The 26116-nt window shown below is 35.4% G+C and overlaps 1 protein-coding gene across 3 annotated transcripts in view; it reads right to left on the bottom strand.

Moving 5' to 3' along the window:
• Positions 1–26116, bottom strand: part of NF1 (neurofibromin 1) — a 238244-nt gene that overhangs the window by 93893 nt on the left and 118235 nt on the right. For all 3 annotated transcript variants that reach the window (XM_081579690.1, XM_081579691.1, XM_081579692.1), the window contains exons 28-35: positions 24962–25123; positions 24707–24810; positions 17004–17139; positions 12855–12917; positions 8126–8284; positions 7526–7623; positions 5832–5978; positions 3443–3589 (exon numbers count right to left, since the gene is read on the bottom strand). In XM_081579690.1, the coding sequence (XP_081435816.1) occupies positions 3443–3589; positions 5832–5978; positions 7526–7623; positions 8126–8284; positions 12855–12917; positions 17004–17139; positions 24707–24810; positions 24962–25123 (1016 nt within the window). The remainder of the gene's footprint in view (positions 1–3442; positions 3590–5831; positions 5979–7525; positions 7624–8125; positions 8285–12854; positions 12918–17003; positions 17140–24706; positions 24811–24961; positions 25124–26116) is intronic.

Raw genomic sequence — 26116 nt, 5'->3', positions numbered from 1 at the left:
ACATACTTTCTGAAGGGCAATGTGGTAACAAGCACTAAAAATTTCAAGGAGCTATTATTTGAACCTTGGACTGCAAGGAGATCCAACCAGTCCATCCTAAAGGAAATCAGTCCTGAATATTCATTGGAAGGACTGATGCTGAAGCTGAAGCTCCAATACTTTGACCACCTGATGTAAAGAACTGACTCATTTGAAAAGACCCTGATGCTGGGAAAGATTGAAGGCAGGAGGAGAAGGGGATGACAGAGGATGAGATGGTAGGATGGCATCACCAACTCAATGAACATGAGTTTGAGTAAACTCCGGGAGTTGGTGATGGACAGGGAGGCCTGGCGTGCTGCAGTCCATGGGGTCGCAGAGAGTCTGACACGACTGAGCGACTGAATTGATTATCTGAACCACAAAAGTGGTTCTTAGGATAACACTAAGAAAACTAACGGACAGGGATATTAATCATAGAATTGTTTTTAACCATTTTTCTTTCTAAACAGAAGTTTTTGAGTTTTGATTGATTTGTTTTTTAAGAGTTCCGTTTATGAACCTTTCCTTTCCCTGGTTTACTGATTTTGAATGAGTGAGAAAGGTCCATATGTTCTTCTTTATGGGAGTTTATCCTCACAAATAGTGTTATCTTTTTCCAGATGGTTGCTTACTGGTACAGTTTTACCAATACAATTTATTAAAAGGCCATTCTAATCTCCTTGATTCTGAGTATCACTTTTATACTTATACACTTATATATATTTAAATACATTCCAAAAACAGGCATGGTTTAATTATTATATATTCTGCTCAACACAGTGTGTGTCTTTAACCTGAAAATTTATGTCATTTACCAGCCTTGGAAAATTCTCATCTGTTGTCTCTTCAAATATTACCTCTTCACTACTCTTTAAGCTCTATTTATTCGATATGTTGGAACTTCTCATTCTATAACCGCCATCTCTTAACTCTTTCATATTTTCCATTTCTTTATCTCTGTGTATAACAGCCCATGGAATTCTTCAGGCCAGAACACTGGAGTGGGTAACCTTTCCCTTCTCCAGGGGATCTTCCCAACTCAGGGACTGAACCCAGGTCTCCAGCATTGCAGGCGTTTTCTTTACCAGCTGAGCCACAAGGGAAGCCCAAGAATACTGGAGTGGGTAGCCTATCCCTTCTCCAGTGGATCTTCCTCACCCAGGAATCTAACTGGGGTCTCCTGCATTGCAGGCGGATTCTTTACCAAATGAGCTATCAGGAAAGCCCACATACTAAATAATTTGCTCCAAAATTCTCTTCTAGCTATTTATGTGTTTAAAAATATTTTTAATATACATTTTCTTTTACCTAATATTTCTATGTGTCTTGGGGGGTGAGAGAAGAGGCTATATTACCTCAGTTCATCATACTGCTGCTACCAAGTGAGCATTTGCTTAATATTAACAGAAACAACATATAGCATTTGAGAAGGAAAATAGGTACACATGTGTATGGATAAATGACTAGGAGGCTATCTGCCAAATGTTAACTGAATTATCTCTAAGAGGTGAAATAACTGAACATTTTTTACTTCCCTTTTTAGATTTCTATGTTTTGACTAATTTAACAATTATTAGTTTTACAGTTGACAACATTATAAAGCTACTTCCATTTTTTAAAAGAAAAATGAGTCTCAGGGAGCATCAGTGGAAACTTAGAACAAAAATATCACTTAATGCTTATGAAACACTTTATATATACACCAGATATTGTTCTAAGTATCTTACACATATTATATCATTTAGTGTTCAAAAGCACAGAGGATTGTTTTACAGGAAGGTGGGGCCTTAGGTTACAAGGACTAATACAGAAGTTTTCTTTGAAAAATGGAAAAATGGCAAGGACATCCTTAGTAATGCTGAATAAAACATAGTTTTATATGTTTATGTAATTTTCAACTAAGTAACATGAAAATTTTGTACTGAAAATATTCCTTTAATTACATAGGAATAAATATCTGTTACACAGGAAAATGTAACAGAACTAAAGATAACAACTAAGCTTGAAAGAAGATTGTTACATATTCCTACATTTTTTTAACAGTATCAAAAAATTGGAGTCATGTGTATAAAACTATCATCTGTATGTAATATGATTAGTAACAGGCATTCACAATCCATGGAACATTATATACAAATCATTAATGTGAATTAAACTTTAGAATGTCATATTCTGTTCTTTCCTTTCTGCTTCTGGCACATACTATGAACAAAACACTTAACCCACACTCACTATGAAGTACTAAGTGACTAAGTATAAAGTACTATGAAAGGTACTTTAAAAGACTAAATAATTCTGCAAACTATCTTCACTGTAACAACACAGGGGTGAATGTCTAACGATGAGGATCCAAATCTCAATGAGATTCAAAACAAATGTCCACAGAAAGAAATTTCATAGCAGTATTACCATATTTCTGACCCTCAGTCTAAAAGTTGTATAATTAACTTCCAGGAGACTTATGAAAAATTTTATAATGTGGTAGAAAGAGTTCAGCACTAGAACCAAAGAACCTAAGACTTAGGATGGAATCTTAGGCAAATTATTCACTTTGAACTCTATTTTCCCTAATAATTATAATCTGAAAATAATGTTATCTACCTTCCTTTTAACTATTAAGTGCAAAAACAACTCAAAACAACATGACACAGTACTATTCAACAAGATGTTATTACTTTTTACAAGAAAATCAACCACGAAACAAAGCATATTTCAATAATACATAGGGTAAGAGAAAAGTGGGACCCCAAAATATGGCAATGTGATTATGAAGTACATCTTTCCCAATCAGTTCAGTTCAGTCGCTCAGTCATGTCCGACTCTTTGCGACCCCATGAATTGCAGCACACCAGGCCTCCCTGTCCATCACCAACTCCCAGAGTTTACCCAAACTCATGTCCATCGAGTCGGTGATTCCATCCAACTATCTCATCCTCTGTCATCCCCTTCTCCTCCTGCCCCCAATCCTTCCCAGCATTAGGGTCTTTTCCAATGAGTCATCTCTTCGCATGAGGTGGCCAAAGTATTGGAGTTTCAGCTTCAACATCAGTCCTTCCAATGAACACCCAGGGCTGATCTCCTTTAGGATGGACTGGTTGGATCTCCTTGCAGTCCCGGGGACTCTCAAGAGTCTTCTCCAACACCACAGTTCAAAAGCATCAATTCTTCGGCACTCAGCTTTCTTCACCGTCCAACTCTCACATCCATACATGACCACTGGAAAAACCACAGCCTTGACTAGACGGACCTCTGTTGGCAAAGTAATGTCTCTGCTTTTTAATATGCTATCTAGGTTGGTCATAACCTTCCTTTCCCAATAATCCTCTGTCAAATATACAAGCATATCTAACAAGTGACCTGGAGGTAAAGCTTGCAGCTCAATGAAAAAGACAGCAATTATCATGTCAAGGTGGTACTTTACCTAGTCATAAATTCCTCAAATTTTGAACTGGTAAGGTTAAGGCTGGACCAGTGCGTATCTGCCACAGGTTTGTGCTCTGGAGGACCCAGGTATGCAAGAAGTGTTGCCATCTTATCAAAAGGTCGTCTTCCAACAGCTTTGTGATCCCTAGATATAGGAAACTACTTAGGAAAAAAGTAGCAGTTCACATGTAGCAGAACACATTTCTTTATTTTTTTTTAAATTGGAGTATAATTGCCTTGTAATATTGTGTTAGTTTCTGCTGTACAACGAAGTCAATCAGCAAGATGTATACATATCCCTCTTGAACCTCCGCATCCCACCTCTGGAGGTCATCAGAGCACCGAGCTGAGCTCCCTGTGCCCTACAGGAGCTTCCCACTAGCTATTTTCCACACACAGTAGTGTATATAAAAACACATTTTAGATTGTTATTGGCTGCTTTTCTTTTTACTGTCAGGTGGTGGTTCCTGCTCATTTGTAAAAAGCACCCAAAAGACCTCAGGGGTTTTAAGTTTAACTGAGATATCTTAGAAATAGGACCACTCCTCAAACTACAAAATTTACATAAAATTTCATTATGTTCTAGTATTCTTAATCTATTACCATTAAATAGGCAACCAGTAAGTAAAAATAACATTCTGATCCACTTTTTCTCAGGATGAAAAGAACTCATTTTGAGAGACCACTGTTTAGGAAGTGGACATATTGTCCCTGATATCAGATTTCTGCTTAACCAGGGTAAATATGAATTTTCAACAACTATTAAACATTTAAAACTAAAAGATAACAAGATACTATTTCACAAACATCAAACTAACAAAAAAAAATTATGACATTTGCTAATGCCAATTTTGGTGAAGAAATGTACACTGTTCTCTCACAAAGTACTGTCAAAGCATAAATCAGTATGTACACTATGAAAAATCATGTGGTGACATCTAGTAAAGTTGAGGCTGTGTATACCCCAGAACTCAGCAATTACGCATTTAGGTAACCCACAAGGAGACAAATTTGAAGAATATTTATTACATTACTATTTAAAAAAATGAAAAACAGGAAACCGTAAATATCCATCAATTAGGAAGTACGAAAATAAACTGTGATATAGTCATTCAATAAAATACTAAGATAAGTTAAATAAATGATAAATATCAAAAAGAATATTACATGAAGAGACTATATTCAGTGTATCATTGCTATAAAGTTTTAAAACACACAAAACTGTTTTATATGTACCTATGTTATACCTGTACTTTCCTTTTTCTTGTCAGTTACACAAGAGAGAAGTTGTATCTTTTTCTCTCCCAGAAATAAAATGTTATAAATATCTGAAGTAATTCAGCAAAATAAAAACTGTTAAAACTAGGCAGTAGACATGAGTCTATAACTATTATGGTCAATACTTTTTTGTATGTTTGAAATGTGTCTTCTTTAAAAAAACATTGAAAAAAAAATTGGTATTAAAGTACATGAATATGTACATAAGTCATAAGTTTGTATTTTAAAAAATGCATGTAAAAGAATGTTTGCATTTAAAAGTTCCACATTAAGTGCCACACAGATAAAGCATCTCCCTCCTTATGGTCTTCTACCTCTCCTATGAATAAGCAAACCATTTTTATTGGGATTTAAAAATAATCTGGACTTGTTTGACTTTGTAAGAGAATTCATACATAAGAATATGGGCCACTGTATACATATGTAACTATTATAGAAAGGACAGCAAATGATTCAGGCTACAAGAGACTTTAACTAAAAACAGCTAATGAAACAATTCCAAAATTAATAATTTTCAATTATTAAGTACTGCCTATGTAAAACTTCATTTGCATGTACTTCAGAGTATCATAAATGGGATTACTATAGAATTGCAATAGAATAGCAGTGTTTTTAATTATTAACTTCCTAAGAATTAAGCTGCTCTTCAAATTCAGATGCCAAGACTCATTTGGCCTAGTAAAATTAAACTTCTCTGTGGCTTGTTGTATATTATGTTTGCAAGCCAGAAAAAATCCAAAAGGCTAATTTGTGATTTCTCAGTTTAATTTCTTGTTTCTTTGGCTGGATTCTTAGTTTCCCCACAGGGATCAAACCCAGGCCCCGGCAATGAAAGTGCGGAGTATTTCATAACCACTAGACTGCAAGGGAATTCCCTCTTAGCTTCAGTATTTTTTTAAAAAGGCTACAACACCTACATAGGTTTGCTGATTAATTAATATGACTTAAGCTTTGGCCTACATATTTTTAAAGGTCTACATTACTCTTTAAAAATCATAATTCTTATTCTAAGAAGATACAAAGTAAAAAGCATTATTCATGACCAATAATTTTATCAATTTAAATTTAAACTGAGAGTTTTCAATATCCCCATGACTGAGATATCTTACCTGTTGCTGGAAAGATACTGGCCAATTTTCTCTTGATTATTCCACAGTAGGCGATGTAAAGCAAGCACATTGCCATCACTGATGAAGGAAAGACTATGATTTACTGCGTCACTTGTAGGACAATCAGATGCTATATCAAGGAAAAACCTTCAAAAATGCAAAGTTATTAGAATTTCAAAAACCAGATATACTCATATCTATGTATGAATGAAATTTATGTGAAGTAACTTTGTGAAATTACTGGTATTGCAAATATGGAGGTTTTATTCACATGTGACTATCATTAAACAAAACAAGAAGAGACAAGGAGAAACTTGGTTTTCCATTTGATACCTGGCTTCAGCTTTAAAGTAGGCTCTGAAGTCAGACAACAAAATTTAGATAGATGAGACTCTATAGAGAAGCCAGTATTTTATAGATAAAGAAGTGGAGGCCCAGACAAGACAAAAGACCTCCCCAAAGTTATACAGCCAGTTAGGTCAAAGTCAGGATCAGAACCTTTGTTCTTTTAACTTTCTATGGGTAGTCAATCTTTCTGTGGATAGTCATAGAATGTGAATCCTATGCTGACGTTCACTTCCTTTTCCAGTATGATTTACAGTCCAATAATATACCTTTTAAATTCCAATCAGAAAGAAGTTAATATGAACTATAATGAAAAATTAAAAGAGTTGTAGAAGTATAGCTTAGACTATAAGTCAAATCAATCAGATTCATTGTATGAAAAGTAGAATTCTTGATGTTAACTTACATTTACAGACACTTTCTCATAAGTTATTTCATTTGTTTCTCTAAAATCAACTCATAGGTAAGTACAGTATTATACCTACTTTATCAAATCAACAACTCAGAGATAAAAAGAAGCAACTAGCTAGTTATGGGTACTGAGCAGAACTCAAGTTTTCTAAAATCACAAAACTTCCAACAGTTGTCCAGCTACTCATGAACAAAATCTTATGCATTTGCTTTACTTGGTTTAAAGAGTAACTTTTTAGTTTACATACACTTCCAAATTAAAGTATCAAAAATATTCTAACATCAAAAAATTGTGATTATACACTATAATGCATTATCTGTACCAGTTTGGTTTTAGTTTTTACTGAAAGAAATCTTTTTCCTTCTACCTCTCCTCCATCTTGTGGTAAACTCAAATCCTTTATTTTAGTAGCTATGTCAAACATCTCTCTTGGTTTTTAAATATGGAAATCACTACCAAATTACAAAGAATATCACTTTACTTCATTAATGTCTTTTATAGTGCTGCTGCTGCTGCTGCTGCTGCTAAGTCGCTTCAGTCGTGTCCGACTCTGTGCGACCCCATAGACGGCAGCCCACCAGGCTCCGCCGTCCCTGGGATTCTCCAGGCAAGAATACTGGAGTGGGTTGCCACTTCCTTCTCCAGTGCATGAACAGGAAAAGTGAAAGTGAAGTCACTCAGTCGTGTCCGACTCGTAGCGACCCCATGGACTGTAGCCTACCAGGCTCCTCCATCCATGGGATTTTCTAGGCAAGAGGACTGGAGTGGGGTGCCATTGCCTTCTCCGCTTTTATAGTGAAATAAGATTAACTACGTTCTTGACCTCAAGAGAAAAAAACCTACACAGGAGTTCCATCTAGATCAAGTACATGGACTTAAGTGAAACTCAAAGTATCTGATCCAAACAGAGCAACTGGCTAAGTAGCAGGCTGCTCACCTTCGTGCTGCATCAAAGTTGCTTTTCACAAAGTCATTAAAAGGCCGCATATGCTCTTCTTTTGTGAAAAGGACATGATTGGCAATACTCTGAAGTATCTAAACAATAAAATAAGGTTATAAAGGACCTGATTATTTATGAAATCTACATATTTGTGTAACTCTAAAAAATATTTTCTCACTGGTACAATTTCTATTGGTGATTAAAATCAGTTACTGATCATTCTGTTTCTATTTTTCCTAAATATGAGTATAATTATATAAACACAAATATATTTATACATATAAAAATAGACATTAAAAATTTAATGTATTTTTTAAAATCTTATACTATACATTTTGTTTCCTATTTCAGAATTTCCAAAATGATTACACAGAAAACCATCTTCAGAAGACATCTGCTAAAATATTTTCAAATGTTAAGATGTTTCATCAGTATCAGCCTCATGAATTTCTTTATCATATAAAGAAATAAAACAAAAGCATGTAAGGGAAAACCACAGGGCATTCCAAAAATTAAGAGCGAGTACAGTGAATAAAAAAATTGAAAATTTATGGAAGAGAAATTTTAAATAGTTATATTATTAAAATGATTCTTCACCTTTGACATTAACTTCAAGCCCCTTTCGATTCTAGGCGGTGGCTTTTTATCTAAAATCCCTGCTTCATATGGTGAGACAATGGCAGGATTGATAAATCTGAGAAACATGGCACTTCCTACTGCACCGATGCTGTTCTGAGGGAAACGCTGGCTAACCACCTAAAAACAAGGAGTTGAGGATTGAGTACATGGTTTGAATTAAAACAAGAAAATGGGAAGAAAGAGTTCAAAAGTCAAATTTTGCACAAAATATCTGAATAGACCAGTCCTTGTAAACAATACATTTGTAACTTTTCCTACTCCCAAAACATCAGTTAACAAAAATTTATCCTCAATTCTTGCCCTCTATCATTTAAAATCACAATGAAGGTCTAATGGAAAAAAAAAAAGTCTCATAGATGAGTTCTGTAGAAGAGATCTGAAAAAAGATCTTAATTTTATCATTGTTGTTTATACTGCAGGTTTGTTGAGCAATAAAAACAGAATAACTTTTCACACAAAATTTATCGTATTTTACTAAGATTAAGAGACACGAGAGTGTGGGCAACTCTTGTAAGGCAGAGCTAAGTTTTCAACAGCATACCACTGAAAAATCCAATACCTAATAGTAAATACTTACATTTTGTTGTATACCAGGTACAACTGAATTTCTTGAGCAAAATGCTTGCCATACACAAAATAAAACTTAGTTTTCTTAGATTCCTATCAAGAGAAAAAACTTACTTACAAGTAACGTTATTGCCAGTTCTTTTTCTTCATCAGAATGCTTTAAAATATAAGGACCTACTTATTATTTAAACCATGGAGGAGTGGGAATTCTTGGGGACTTAAAAGAAAAAAGGATCCCACCAGCCTAAAAGAGAGAATCCCCATGAGTACCTCAATTTGTAATTCTGTCAAATAAAAAAAGTTAAAGATATAAGAAATGGTTGCCCACACTGAAAAATAATGTGAGCCCAACATTTCACAAGAATTTGTGTTCTTTTTATAAGATATTCCACTTTCACAGTAGACTGGGAAAGTGCTATGAAGCCAGCTCAGCTCCCATCTCTCCTAGTAGGTCCTGTTTTAAATTAATATATGAAAATTGTATTATTCTGAAATTCACTTTTTTTTTTTTTAACAGATAACACACATATTCACTTTTAAAGAACACTCATGTAACATCTAAACCTCTACAACTATTCATGCTTAGCGTGGCTAACTGCTGCTTAAAGCAATGCTGACTAACACAGTACACCAACTCAATGTTCTGGGATTCTGAGGATAAAACTGCATTTCAAAGGCTATTGTGGGGAAATGAGAAAATAGGGCTTAGGTGCAGAATCTCACAGAGCTCTAGTTTTCTTCACACTGCCTCAATAAAGTAACACTTCTTTTCATGAATTCACACGGCTCATTGAGTCCAGATTATAACTCTGGAAAAGAGTAAGAATTATTTCACTTCATTCTATTTTCTTTAGTGCTTCATGTGGTATACATTTAAAATGTGTTCTTATTCACTGTCTAAAATCTCAAAATAATTTTCCATTATATTTGACAGGAAGTCAGTAAAATTAAGACTTTAGAGAATGATTTTCTAAGCTGAGAAAATCTTTGTAAGAGGTGATAGTAGGGGTGAGCTATAACTAATACATTCTCATCTTCCTGTGTACTGCATAGCTCAGGAAGCTTTCTTGGTGTTACAGTACCCTGAGTGCTATGCTACTGCAAGGACGATGACCTTACACTTCAGTCAGAGGAAATTGGTGAAAAGTGGTTAAATACAGCAGCCTTAGCAGACTGGCTTTAAAACCTAAATACTGTTTTATAGCTATTTTTAGCTAAAATACAGTTTTAGAAACAGAATTAAGAAGAAAACTCAAGTGCTTTTACTACTGTCGTACTTTGTTTAACCTTCTGGGGAGTAGGAACAGAAAAAATAATGTTTATTTTCGCACACATAAAATTCTTCATCTAATTTCAGAACGTTCACAGACCACCACTGCTACTGTTTCCTTTAGAACTCACAAATTTTAATCTTCAAACATAAAAAACAGATCAACAAACCTAGAAATTCTTAAAGCCTTTCAGGAGTGAGCTAGCCAAAAAGGAAAGGAATTAAAAACTGCTTTATATTTCATTGCAAAAGGGTTGTTTTAAAAGAATAGCTTATGTTCAGTTTAATCCATTAAAATCCTGAAATGGTTTTTAAAGCAGTGAAAGTCAAGAGTTTGGAAGAACTGACTAATTATAAAATACTAACCTGCTGAGAAAGAGTCTCAAAAAAAAAATCAATTACTTATATGCCCATGGAGAACTCTTTTCAAATGCATTTTTAGAGTAGCTATTTACTGGCCTTTTCCAGGAGAGAGAAGTTTTTAAAGTGTGACTCACATTTATACCTGATGTTTACTCAATATTATTCAATCTCAGAATTTAATGAGTATCTGAGTGAATCATTTCCCAAAAGAAATATTGTGAAACATGAAAGGTACTACACCTTCACTATCTTCCACATCTTCAAAAATCATTCATGTCAGAACTCAGAGTATCCACATACAAGAACACACCTTATTTCATGTGTCACATAATTATGTATCTCATCAATGACAGTATATTTTGGGAACTAAAATCTGATAAATCAATATCTATAAAAATGCTCAACAAGTTTTATGAATTTATTAAAAAACTTCTTTTCCTTTCACCACTAATTAACATCAGTGTAATTTTACCTCATAACATATACATACTCAAACTGTTTTTATTTTTAACCTGTAAAAATCTAATTTATATCCAAAAAACTTTCAGCATAAATGGTCAAAGTAGAGCCAGTCTGTATGCAGAAGCCAATTATCAGTCAAATGGCCCTTTTATTTTCCCCCTACTCATAAAAGGTGAACTACAGGTTACAAATAAATGTAGTCATACACTATACATCAGCAACAGGATCACAACCTATCCATCTTTAATTATCTAAGTGAGTTAGGTTAATAGCTTCAAAGGAGATCGAATTATACAGTACATGTTTGAGTTTAATAAAGAGAATTATCTATGACTACACAGGTACATAATAGAAGCCAGAACCTTCTCTATATATTTTAAATATTCTAATCTATGGTACATAGATCCCAAAAGAAAGTTAACTTGCTTTTAAAAAGATCATTAGATTCTGTTAAGCCAACAACTCCATAAACCAACATTTTAGATTTATAATAACTACACAGTCTTCACACTGCAGAATGTGTTCTAAAATATCCACAAGGTCCTCATATCACTTGTGCTGAGAAATACATTCCAACACTTGGTGTTACCCAGAAACATTTTTTTGAAATCTGAAAATAACACTAGTAGAAAAAAACATTTCAAGGAACAACTGTAGATAAAATCTTAATAAATAAAGCAATGTTAGGAAGGCTAGAAAACATGCTCCAGAAACAGAGAAAGCCTGAATTTTAATTTATGTAATATACTACAAAATGGCATTAGTAAACACCAAACAAGAGTGTTAGAAACAGTAAATTAATTTCAACAGTGATGGTGTATATTATGTTAAATCCACATACGCTGAGAATTAGAAGGCTGAAGCATTAGAAAGAAATGTTTTCATTAAGCAAGATGGCCATCCAATCCAATCCATTTGCTCACAGCTGACCAAATTTACGTAACATACCCAAAAAAGAATCTCTTGAATGGACATAAAAGCATATGTCTCTAAATTTTAATTTAGTTCTGAATTTAAAACAGAAATTTACTGAAGGTAAAGCTCAGACGAAAATGAAAGGTGAAACCAGATGAATACTATACACTAAATTTTACCTTTTAAAGTAAACTATCAATGTGACTCCTGCAGGTTTTCTTTACATCTTTCTCTAAATTCATTTGGATTATATGAACAAAGGTAATACTAAACCTGATAAGGATCAGTCATACTGACAGATAATGGCAAATTTAAAATGAATGCATGTTAATATTTTGGACAAATTTCATTCTCCAGAAGAAAATAATTATGACTACCATAATTTTCTTCCTTTTAAATTAGGGCAAGTTTACAGAAGCAGGTAGTACATGCATATCATGTTTGCAAATAAGGTGTTTCTCTATAAATATAGACTCACTGCTTTTCTTTATTTCAAAAGTACTATATTCTCAGTCCCAATAGTTCACAAAGATTTTCTCTAAGGTAAAAGTGGTTTTGTTTCACCATAAGAATTTTTATAAGCTAAGAACAATTATCTAAATCCTGGCTGAGACTGTCCAGATAAAAATCTAAGTAAAAAATAAAATTTAGCTACTTTTAGTTAAGATTTAGAAAGTGACAGTTTCCTTCCATGTACTTCTAGCAATCAAGAAAAACTTTCATCTTTAGGAAAAGAAATTACTCACATTACCTGCAAACAAGAAGCAAGAATGAAGAGAGTCAGCATCTCCTAAGGCCTTGAAATTAAGTTTCTTTTGCATTCATTTATAATTTTTAAAATAACAATAATAAAATTAGACCAGGGATATCCAATGCACCAAATGCCCCCAAAATGCCTTTGGGATAAATCAAACCAAAGGAACACAGAGATGTTTCAATGTAACTTAATTCCAGGGTTAATTGAAATGAAAGCTATTTTGTGCCAGAATTAGTAGAATGATTTTACAGTGAAGGTCAAATAGGCTGAAGTGAAGATGTTCTTAACAAACAGCAAAAGATTTTTTGTTTTGCTTTGAAAGAAACAGCTAAAAAAAAGTTCTCCAAACTTACTGATTTTTTGTTTTCCTTTTTTTCTTTTACTGTAGCTTTATTCAGTAGGGAGTGGCAAGTTGCCTACAGAACAGAGATGAGCACAAACAAGTCACAGCACCAACTACATACAGCAACAAAAACAATGTTGGCTTGTACATAAAATTACACGATCAAAATGTAACACAAATGGAATCAACAAAAAATTAGAAATCAACTGAATTTTGAGGGACAAATTTTATTTCTAGATTTTAATCTTTATTACATCTTTAAGCCAAAGCACTAAATAAATAGCAAGAAATGTTGAGACAATCATATCTACTATTTCTGGCTATAAATCGCAGAAAATTTCTCCTCAAATGAACTGAGGATATTTAATATTTACATTTCAGTTAATTCCTAGCTTTTGATAAATTTTATATAAAATTTTCATTACAAGTAGATCATACTCTAAAAATACTTCTATGTGTCTACATAATTTTTCTTGATTTACATATATTTATATATACTTCTCTGTGTATCCTTCAATTGACTTAAAAGCTGTTTTTTCAATAGTTGATACTGAACTCATATTCCTACTGATTAAAAAATAAACATTAAATGGATAAATATAATAGAAAAATACACTTTAGAGATTCTGAGTTAAAAGTCTCTCTCTTTTAAGAAAGATTACTCTTAAAATTTCACTTATTTTTGTTTGCAGGCTGCTTCCTGAAAAAGTTCTAACCAGAGGAGGTTAAAAGCTCTGCAACATTTGGGAAAAGAATGTTATCAGCTCAACTAGAAATAAGCATTAATATCAAAGTGAAGAAACTGCAGAGAAAATCATAGAATAAAACTGTAAGCCTGCTTAAAGTTTTTCACAGATTTGACCATTTATCAGAATGTCTTAAACAAAAAACCATCACCAAAAAGCCTCTCAAATCCAGAGACATATTGGTTTCACCTCTCAGAGTCACTTCTAGGCCAAGGAGCTCTATTAAAATTAAAAGATGGGACACATACACACAGCTATATTTGAAATGGATACCCAACAAGGACCTACTGTACAGCACATGGAACTCTGCTCAGTGTTCTGTGGCAGCCTGGATGGGAGGGGGGTTTAGGGCAGATGGGTACATGTACACGTATGGCTGAGTCCCCTCACTGTTCACCAGAAACCATCATAACATTGTTAATCGCTTCTCTTCCAATAAAAATTAAAAGTTTAAAAAAAATTACTTTTAAAATATTTTGAAAACAAATTAGAATTCTTCAATCTACCATACAAGGCATTTTATTCTAGGATTTCTGTGATTCAGCACCATAACTTGAGATTAATGTTAGTTTGACTTATACATCCATCCATCCATCCATTCATCCAAGTAGTTACTGCGCACCTAATTGCTAGATACCACTCTAAGCACTGGAAGATAGCAAACAAGAAGACACAGTCCTTATCTCAAAGAGCTTTGACTCAAACTTTAGACTAAAAGCACTAGTAACCCAATTTATCACAAAAATGCAGTTTTATGCACTTTTTGTTTTCAATCATGGTATACAACCATCAATTATAGCCTTAAAATTTTTCTGTAAGCTACTTCTGTTTGGAGAAGCAGATTTGCCAGGAAAAGATGACATTTATTTAGAACTGTATTTAGCTCTTTCTCAGAATTCTCTCACCACAACTTAGGAGAATATCCACTCTGGGAATACTTTCTCATTATTCCAAAACTATCAGGATGAAAGTGGAAATAAACACATGAAAAAATGTCTCAGTTATAAATCTAACACATGGCCTTTCCGATATAACCTTAACCCAGACCGCTAAGTAAGGAGGCATATAAAATGAAACAGCTAGGTAAAGCATGATTTTAAAAAAGTTTAACAGTCAAAAAAGTACTAACTCTAGTAAAAAGATCTAAAGCTCAGAGAAATTTATTAGCTAGCAATGTACTGACATAGCTTTCAAATTTTCCCTAGCAGGTCCCAAAGCAGGAGACATATTTACTGGAGGGAAGAAAAACAATGGACTACTATCCCTCCCAGTAGAACATAAAAGTACAAAGGTACCATTATGTTACTGCCGAAGTCAAAAGGGCAAAGGAAAGCCAGAAGGTGGAAGATGAATAAAAATAAAAGAGCAAGCTAAGCGAAAAACTACATTTGCAAGGAGACTCAATGAAAGAATATCTTGAGATACAAGTTTATTTTTCTTTTTTAATTAGTAAATGTAAAATTTCCCATCATCAGTCACTTATTAAAAAACCCTTATTTATAAATAACATAGCCTATCTATCCGCTATAGTACTGTACATTCCAATAATAAGTTTATCCAACAGTTCCAAAAAATGCACTAACATTTAAATAATATTCTTAAGAATAATAATTATATGTGAAATTTTAATATAATAATTCGGGTCTGTTGTAATATGGGATACTGTATTATGGAATGTTTTAAAAAGCACAACACATAGTGGTTAATAAGCCACCAATTATCATCTGGCTTTATTTTCTGCATTATTTTTACTACCTCTTTCCCTGCCTAACTATGAAAGTTGGCAAGAATCTTGTTTACTTGGGTGGGAGGAATTGGGTAATTTATTCCTTCACTAAATATTTCCTAAGTACTTACAAAGTGCCAAGCACTTAGTTCTTTTTTCCTTTTCCAAGGTTGCTAATGATACAAAATTTTTTTTCTCTTAGGGAGACACCTACATGAAGAATTTCTGCTAAAATCTACTAGACCATGTATGTAACCAGGTAGTCAGTACTGAATCCCTTTTAACCAACTAAAGTCAAAGCCACCGCCACTTCAGAAATTCATTTGCTCTCTGAAAAGTTATTTTTAGGCTAACCAAGAAGTTGGTCCAGACTATTTTTAACAGTGGGCTTACCATTTCTTGTCTGCCTAGTTTTATGAACAGAAGAAGGACTGAACTGGACTTAAAGAGAAACCTGAATAATGCCCCAACTTAAGATGTTATTTACTGAATTAGATTTCATACTATAAACTACCCTCTGGTCTCATATTTAACTACCTGCAAAACTCATATGGGGCTCTCCTAAGCTTCCTCAAGCTATTTTGAAAAAGGTAGGAAAAGTCATGATAAATTAAATTAAGAGAGTTTTAATGCTAAGTATGCTTTTCATCACCTATGAATATGATGAAACATTTTTTTTATAGATACAGCAGATATATCTTTATAAATAGCAATGGGGGAAAAATTCACACAGAGCAGCCTGAAACAGCTTTTTAAAATGATGATTTCACTGATCTTGCTAATGTCTCCAAGCAACTGAAGTCCTGTGCTAAAAACAAATGGCTGGGCATAACTTTGCAGAGAAAAAGACACAAAAGGCATGGGTTTTAGTAAATGCATAAATTCTTTCTCCTACACCTGACCTTGTCCCAAACTCCAGACCCATTAATGTTTCTTCCAGAATCACAGTTTTAACAAGCTAATGTGGATTTGCACTAATCTCCCTTGGAGTGATTAAACCATTTCTGAAGCTGCATATGCCAATCAAAAACATTGTGGAAGCCAAAATAGAATACAGGTGTAATTTCCTCAGCAAGTAGGGGATGACTGTGAACATCTGAACTCAGAAGCATTACTTGCAATTCTAGTGTTGGAAAGTCTAATAATTGGATGTGAATGATGATGCGATATAAGTAGCATTCTATATATAATAAACATCAGCTTGTCCGGGGGAAACCTGATACAAACCCAATAGATTTTAATTTAAGAGAAGAAATTAATTAAAGAAATTAATTTAAGAGAAGAAATCAAAATCAGAGATTAAGCATTTCACAAAACAAAAAGCAAGGAAGAGATTGACCTCGTATGTGAAAGACCCCATGAGTAATTCAGGTAAAAGATAAAATCAGCAACAAAAATTGTGTAACATGTCTAACTTCAATCACATCTACTATACGCAGTAGATTGGTGCATTTTAAACTTGTTCTCAATGCAAGGAAAATGTATTATTTTTAAAGTACCCCATTAAACTACTTTATATTTTTAAAGCCAATTTAAACAATTCTTAATGTATCATTCATCCAAACTGATTCAGTATTATCAATCACCACTATCAGCAGCTGGTTTAGCAGCTAAACCCCTCTTTGGTAAAGCATTCTTTTAAATGTAGCTGTGGATTAATAATGGTAATCTCTAACCTTAAGCATACCTGGTACAAACAGTGGCACACACTTCGTAGTTGAGGGGGAAATTCGGACGAGGAACTGATGATGGCATGGAAGAACTTTTCAGTCATTTGAAGGAGGTTCCGCTGGTTTTCCTCAAGGCTCTCTGACTGTTCTAACCTACCAAGAGGAAAAAAAAAAGCAAAACCAGTTAAAAGCAAACAAACTAACAGACATACTCTTTAAAACAGACTCCTTAAAGAGATATTCAGCTAAATCCAATGTTGAGACTTTTCTGGAATCCTGATTTGAAGAAACCAATTATTAAAAAAAAAAAAAAGGCAATTTTGAGAACTGTGTATAAAAACTCTTGCTGTTGTTTAGCCACTAAGTTACGTCCGAATCTCTGCAACTCCATGGACAGCAGCCTGCCAGGCTCCTCTGTCCATTGGATTCTTCAGGCAAGAATACTGGAGTGGATTGCCATTTCCTCTTTCAGGGGATCTTCCCCACCAAGGGATCAAACCCATGTCTCCTGCATCTCCTGCATTGGCGTGGATTCTTTACCACTGTGTCACCTGGGAAGCCCAATTATCCTCCTACATTTTCACAAATTTAATATATGATTTTTAATTTAAAAAAATTTTTTTGTCCATCTATTAGGAGAGAGCATCTCACATTTTAAACTTTTATTTCCCATGACTTCAGTAAAGTTGCTGCTGCTGCTGCTAAGTCGCTTCAGTCGTGTCCGACTCTGTGCGACCCCATAGACGACAGCCCACCAGGCTCCTCCGTCCCTGGGATTCTCCAGGCAAGAACACTGGAGTGGGTTGCCATTTCCTTCTCCAGCGCATGAAAGGGAAAAGTGAAAGTAAAGTCACATGCTTTCAATATTTTGGGACCATTCAGGCCTTATTTTGAACCTCCTTTCATATCCAGCCTGATATCTCTAACTTCCAGGTATTTCTCCTGTCTGTACCTAAAACTTAGTTTGCTCAAAATTAGCTGATTTTTTCCTTCTACTTATATGTCTTATTCTGTGTTCCCCATGTTGTCAATGGTACCAATCACGTCATTCAGGAACTGCTGATGTCGTTATTGTCTACAGTAGTCCACTACTCCCCACATCCAATTAGTGTTGCTAATTCTTCTGTCAGACTGTTTTTTTAAGGTAATTTATTTATTTATTATTATTTATTTAAGGTAATTTATTTAGAAAAGGCAGAGGAACCAGAGATCAAATTGCCAACATCTGTTGGATCATCAAAAAAGCAAGAGAGTTCCAGAAAAACATCTATTTCTGCTTTATTGACTATGCCAAGTCTTTGACTGTGTGGACCACAACAAACTCTGGAAAATTCTTAAAGAGATGGGAATACCAGACCACCTGATCTGCCTCTTGAGAAATCTGTATGCAGGTCAGGAAGCAACAGTTAGAACTGGACATAGAACAATAGACTGGTTCCAAATAGGGAAAGGAGTACATCAAGGCTGTATCTTGTCACCCTGCTTATTTAACTTACGTGCAGAGTACATCATGAGAAATGCTGGGCTGGATGAAGCACAAGCTGGAATCAAGATTGCCGGGAGTAATATCAATAACCTCAGATATGCAGATGACACCACCCTTCTGGCAGAAAATGAAGAAGAACTAGAGAGTTTCTTGATGAAAGTGAAAGAGAAGAGTGAAAAAGTTGGCTTAAAACTCAACATTCAGAAAACTAAGATCATGGCATCCGGTCTCATCACTTCATGGCAAATAGATGGGGAAACAGTGGAAACAGTGACAGGCTTTATCTTTTTGGGCTCCAAAATCACTGCTGATGGTGACTGCAACCATGAATTTAAAAGACACTTGCTCCTTGGAAGGAAAGTTATGACCAACCTAGACAGCATATTAAAAAAGCAGAGAGATTACTTTGCCGACAAAGGTCCATCTAGTCAAAGCTATGGTTTTTCCAGTGGTCACGTATGGATGTGAAGAGTTGGACTGTAAACAAAGCTGAGCCAAAGAATTGATGCTTTTGAACTGTGGTGTTGGAGAAGACCCTTGAGAGTCCCTTGGACAGCAAGAAGATCCAACCAGTCCATCCTAAAGGAAATCAGTCCTGAATATTCATTGGAAGGACTGATGCTGAAGCTGAAGCTCCAATACTTTGGCCACCTGATGCGAAGAACTGATTCATTTGAAAAGACCCTTATGCTGGGAAAGATTGAAGGCAGGAGGAGAAGGGGACAACAGAGGATGAGATGGTTGGATGGCATCACCGACTCAATGGCATGAGTCTGAGCAAGCTCCGGGAGTCGGTGATGGACAGGGAGGCCTGGCGTGCTGCCGTCCATGGATTTGCAAAGAGTTGGACATGACTGAGCGACTGAACTGAATTAATTTTATTTGGCCACTCCATGCAGCATGTGAGATCTTAGTTCCCTCACCCCAAACTCATGCCCCCTGCAATGCAAGTATGGAGTAACCACTGCACTGCCAGGGAAATCCCTCTTCTGCATGATTCTAACGTTTTGGTGCTGTGATTAAAGGTAGATGTTCAGAAGGCAGACTTACTAGGTTTAAATTTCAGCTCTACCACTTATTGACCTTGATCAAGGTACTTAATCTCTCTGAAGCTCAATTGTTTTCATCAATTAGATAGAATAATTACAATGCCTATTTCATGAGGTTTAAATTGGGAAGATTTATGGTAGCTCAGTTGGTAAAGAATCCACCTGCAATGCAGGAGACCCCAGTTAGATTCCTGGGTTGGGAAGATCCATTGGAGAAGGGATAGGCTACCCACTCCAGTATTTCTGGGCTTCCTTGGTGGCTCAGCTGGTAAAGAATCCAGAGAGGGAGACTTGGGTTCCATCCCTGGGTTGGGAACATCTCCTGGAGAAGGCAAAGGCTACCCACCCCAGCATTCTGGCCTGGAGAATTCCACAGACTCTATAGTCCATGGGGTCGCAAAGAGTTGGACACAACTGAGCGACTTTCACTTGCCGTGAAGGAGGGCATGGCAACCTACTCCAGTATTCTTGCCTGGAGAATCCCCCTGAACAGAAGAGCCTGGCGGGCTACGGTCCATGGGGTCGCAGAGTTGGACACAACTGAGCAACTAAGCACAGCACCACAGCAGAGCAAATTTAACCCAGTGGCTGTCAAATCCACAAACCTTTACTAGAGCTGCCCAACTGGCTTAATCTGAACTCTTCAAAATACATTCTCTATGAAAGTCAGTACTTAACTACTTGTTACATGCCTTATCTCCCCTACAAAACAGTAAGCTCCTTGAAGGATGTATTCATCTTTGTCCTCTTAAAAACTAGCAAGGTACCTTACCAAAACAATCATTGAGTAAATACTTGTTGTCACTCTCTTAACTAGTAATGTCCTATTTCTGTACTATGTATTACATAAAAGTTTGGGAGACTGAAATCACCACTCCAGATTCCCTGCAGCTCACCATGTAGTGCAGCATATGGATACAGTAAGAGTCTGGAAATGAATGTAGACTATGGGCAGGAAAGATTTCAGGGACTAGGTGAGTTCTAAAGGAGGGAGAGAATTTGCACAGGCAAAAAGAAGTAAGGGCAGTTCAGAAAGAAGAAGGCAGGGCAAGCACTCAATTCAATCCAATAAACATTTACCACGAATCTACTATTTGCCATCTTAAGGCCACATGCTGAGGATTCAACAGTAATTGCCCTTTGAGTTTCTCAAAGAGGGGTAAGACAAGCACACACCAAGTAACAAGTACAATTATTCAAGGATCTAAAATACAAAAATAGCAAACCAGAGAGAGACATGATTTATTCACATGGCAAAGGTTGCCAGGAAGCCAGAGGCAGAAAATGAATTGGGATACATGAGAACTAAAAAGAGATTGCTTTTAATATGGGGGCTTTTATGCAGGGAGATCACTTAAGAAGCTATAACAATAAGTCGAATCTGAAATATGGAGAGCATAGGAGCTTTGTAGTATGAAAGAAAAAATTCACAATGTATTAACAGGGCCAGAAGAGATTCTTAGAAACCTTGACAGTTCTTGTCTAGTTCTTGTCTTTGTGGGAACTTTTTCTTAAAAAAAAAAAAAAAAAGCATACCAGCAGCAGGTATGCTTCAGATTCTTTCAAATGTCCCTCTAAACGATCTAAGCTCTCCCGCTTCTCACATGCCAATGATAACTCACTGGCTATTCCATTAATTCTGATCTATAATGAAGCTTTGTATTCAATTATTTAAGTGTTTGTGTGTATAAAAAAATTTTCCCTCTGATTTTCAAACAATCAGCTTTTTTTTATCCTATTGTTTTCCTATTTTTAATTTCATTGATTTCTAACCTAATTTTTATTTCTTTCCTTCTGCTTGCTTTAGGTTTAAACTGAACTTTCTCTAGTTTTTTAAGGTGAAAGTTTAGGCCACTCATTTTAAATCTTCCTTTTCTAATATATGCATTTAATGCTCTAAATATTACATTTCACTACCTTCCACACATTCTAATAAGATGTACTTTCATTTTTCTTTTTCTTTGCATTTCAGTTTTCAAAATTTCTATTGACATAACTTTAAGTTCACTAATTCTTTTCTCAGTTGTGTTCAATCTACTGATAAAGCCGACCTGAAGGCATTTTTTCCTTTCTATTATAATGTTCTTGATTTCCAGCATTTCCTTTTGACTCTTTCTTAGTCTCCATCTCTCTATTTAAATCACCTACCTGTTCTTGCATGTTGTCCACTTTTTTCTGTTAGAGCCCTTAATATATTAATTAGAGTTATTCTAGATTCCTAATCTGATAATTCCAAAATCTGTTACATCGGAATCTAGTTCTTATGCTTGCTTTGTCTCTCCAGACTATGATTTTTATTGCTTTTTAGTATGCTTTGTAATTTTTTGTTAAAAGATCCAAGACATATTGGGTAGCAGGAACAGAGATAAAGAGGTCCTTTAGTGGAAGGTTCTATGTTAATCTGGCTAGGACTTGGGTTGTGTTTTATGTTTCATGTTTGCTGTAGGTGTTGATTTCTTCCAATGTCCTTATTTTTATCTACCTAACTGTCTGGGTTTCCTTAGAAATTCTTCCTAGAGTGTCTGTTTTGCAGCTCTCTATTGTAACCCACTATTAATACTTTGGAGTCCTATTGATGTAGTAGTGAGGTCCTGGGGAGGAGAAGCAGTCTACAATCTTATGCTGTAGCTCCATTATTTTCTTGGGCCAGAGTCACTGAGCTGTGACCCTCAGAAGAATTTCTTGGCTATTTTTCTCCTCTTATGTGAGTTAGGAAGGCTAGAGGAGGCTGGAGTTGAGTAGCTGCCCATCCTACAGGTCAGACTAGGCTCTGGTAGTTTCCCTCGAAGGCAGGCCTTTGTAAGAGAGAAGAGAACACTATGGGCATATTTCAAAATGGTTACTTTTCTGCCTTCCTGCCCAGAGCACAAAGGGACTTTTCTCCCATCGTCAGCATGAGAATCTGGAAGAGTTTCTCGAGACCAAACTCACCAAGTGGGTGCCTCAGACAGAGGGTGCCCTAGAGTTTTCATTCTCAAGCTAATCCACACTCAACCTCAAGCAATTTGTCAATTACAGTCTAAGCATTCCTACCAGTTACTGACTCCGGCAGTAGTTTCTTCCTGTAAGATGGGATTCTCTGAATTTGGCTGTCACTCTAGTGTTTTTCCCTTTATTGGAGGGGGTGGGGGTGGAGGGTTGCCCTTCAATTCTCTGATGAATCTAAGAAGACTTGCTGATTTTCTGTTTTCAACTTTTTCTTGTTGTGAACATAGGAGTGTCAACTTCCAAGCTCTCCACATGTCAGAAAAACATCACTTTGATCTTTAAGTAACTTGAATATAGGAAGTTTGTAATTTACTTCTCTTCTCTGTACTGAAACATTTATCTAGTAAATGCATTTACCTAGAAGATTTCTTTCAGCAGTTAGTTCACTCTCTAAGTAATTTTTTACCCTTTAGAAAGTAAAATTGCTTAATGGTAACAAAATACAAGATGACATTAAAAGAACATTGCTTTGAAGTTTTAAACTACAACTACTGAAATATTTCAACAATAACTGGTTAATTTACGTGCCAGAGCTGATTAGTTACTATAGCTGACACTTCAGCAGAGGCAAAGCCCAAAACACCAACTGATACAAAACTGCCAAATAAAACTATTTAGGAAGAGAAACCATCATGAAGCTCCAAACCTGAAAATAAAAAATAAAACAATTTTTAGGGTCCTAACTGAAAGATAAGAGATGTGGCTTAGAAAAAGCAAGCATAACATAACAGTCTAAAATTTCATTCAACAAATATTTATGAAATGTCAACTATAAGCCAGATACGTTAAATACTCATAGAAAGACATAAAGACATATGAAATGTAAAAGAGCCAACAGTCCAGGGGAAGATAAATTCATAAAACACATCATCACAACTCAATGTTACAATGATGGTGCAGAACATGAAAGAGAGATTGTTTCTTTGTTCACTAGTGTAGTCTGTGTATAGGGGTGGCACTTGGGAACAGGTAGAAAGCTTCACAGAGATGGTGGTTTTTAAAATGCACCTTGCATTAACCCTTGGCCTCTTTCCCTTCTCCCAAGTCACTCCTCATTACAGGAGGAATGGTGAGATGGATTTAAAGAAAAAAAAGAGTCAAGTATGTGCAGTTCAGTGCCACCCACCCACTCCATTCTAATTATGTCTGCCTACAGAAAAGATATGTTCTGGTCTTCTCTCCACTTACGATAAAAAGCTTGCCAGCCTCTGTGATGGATGCCTGTAGTTATCCAGCTGTGCAAGAGATGGGGAAGATGATTCTAATTCAAGGTGAAGTATTAGCAAGCCTATATGTGTCTTGTGCATACAAGATCTAAAGCCCCACTGTTTAATCATTTTTATCAGAAATAAAGGAAAGAGTTGATTGCTGGGTGCGTCCCTCCCACCTTTTCTCTCCCTCTGCCCTTCTGGTTTTGAACTTGGGTGGGGAAAAGGGAATATTACTTATTAGGCAACTCTAATCCCAACGAGCCCCACGTGTCAAGTCACTTTAAAAATGTATAACATGTGCATATTTCACTGGAGTTAAAGAACAGAGATGACATGAAAGAATGACAAGCAGTGATATAGATTACAGTCAGATGACTGTATTTTTTCTTGCAGTCAGTTGGGAACTGATGGTTTCTGAGAAAAAAGTGACCAAAAAAATTTAGGTTTCAGAATAGTTCCTGTAGCAAATGACCTGCAAATAAAAGAAAAATAATAATGCTAGGACAATAATTAGAAAGTTACTACAAAAGTCAATGGAATTAATATGGCATTGGCTAAATAAATTATGGTATTGCCAAACCAAACAAAATATTACAGAGCAGTTAAAAAGAATAAGATTCATAATCTGTCTACACGGACAAACAACAATCTGTTAATAAGACATAAGGTTATGTTAAAAAAAATTTGCAAAACCATATATATAATGTTACATTTATATTAAGTGCTCACATTATAACATAGTTTCTACAACTAGAAATACATACATGCAAACACACAATAAAAAAGATAGAACAGCCTAACTAGTAACAGTGCTGTCTCTAGAGATGATAGTCAAAGATACCTTAAATGTTATTAGTGATTTTCTTTAAGAAAAATGTATTTGTGTGTAACTTTTAAAGAATCAAGGGGAGAAATTACGAGGGCTTTGCCTCAGGTGGCGGTAATGAAAAAAATGGAGAGCTGTTACAGATGAAAGGATGACAAACCTGGTAGGATCCACTTCAAAGCTAACATGCTGCCAATCAGAGGATGTGATCACAATCCGTAATAAAGGATCCAGGAGTTTCTGTAGGTAGGTAGCACCATATACCTAAAGAAATACACAGGTAGGAATTTATTATGCCTGCTCCAAACATTTTGCATTAAAAAAGACATTCTGCTCTGTACATTCTGTACATAATCACTGTTTGGCATACCTCTGCATTCACCCTACCACACTCAAAAGATAAATGGATACAAACCTTGAAACAGAAGGTCATTATTTTACTGGCCAAGCTGTTGCCTCGGAAAAGAGTCTGCATGGAGTCTGCCAATTCTACTTCCTTAGAAAACATGTTCCAGAGCAGTTGGTAGAGTAAATGCCGAGAGTCAAACAGAGTCACTAAAACCCGAGCAAGTTCATCCTGACAACAGAGCAAGATTGTATTAGTGTAAACAGTTCTGTTTTTCCTTAAGCAGGAAACTGAAGGCAAATTCAAAGCTGATAACCACCTGTTGAATTGAGGTATATGGTGACTGACTAAGTTTTCCCCTGGGATTTATCCATGTACATCTGTCTATGATAAATGACTACTTCTGTACACCTACAGTAGCTATTAATTCTAAAGATTAAATGATAAGAAGGTAAGAGGGGCCAAAGATTTACTACCGGACAGAAAAAATTCAGGATTCAGCTCAAATTCTATGACATAATGAAGGAAAAGTAGAAATAGAAGATGATGACAGAGAATTTGATATGAACAGATCATTTTCCTAGAAAATCAGTAAGAGTGAATAAGACTGTGGTGACCATGGAGCTCTACTCTTTTCTCCTATGGTCAGGGAAACTCAGTAAATATTTATCATGGGTTAGGCAAGAAACAACAAAAATGGAAAAACTACAGGATTTATAGCAAGACAGGAAAAAGACCTAAGCAGTGCATTCAGAACCAAGAGATTAGCCAGACATATATACAAAGTGGGGATGCATAACTAATTTCCATCTAGTACCTAAATGATAACCCTCAAAATTCCCCACAGTAAAGAATTTTTTGCACACTTAAGAAAAATGAATTGATTGTAAATCATTGTTTAACCACACAAGTTGGGAAGATTTACAGAGAATGAGGTAGCCAGAATAAGATGGCATAACAACAAAGTCAGGATCATGGCCTGTAGCTCCTCTAATTCTTGTCTGGTCTCAGGATTACTATCATCTGGTATTTAAGTAAAGGAGAAAAATTTAACATTCTTAACCACAGATAACTGGAAGCCAAATAAGACCCAATATTCTGCTATACTTCCCATAGTTACATAATACATAATTGACTAGATTCCATTTTAAAGCCAAGTATAATTATGACAGATAATTTAGTTACAAAACAGAACTATTTTTAGACTGCTGTGCTAAATGTTTT

Source organism: Giraffa tippelskirchi, chromosome 3, assembly GCF_054371585.1.
Source record: "Giraffa tippelskirchi isolate mGirTip1 chromosome 3, T2T-mGirTip1v1.2.pri, whole genome shotgun sequence".
Taxonomy (NCBI): domain Eukaryota; kingdom Metazoa; phylum Chordata; class Mammalia; order Artiodactyla; family Giraffidae; genus Giraffa; species Giraffa tippelskirchi.
Note: the sequence above shows the minus strand (reverse complement) of the source record. Positions and strands in the feature narration are given on the sequence as shown.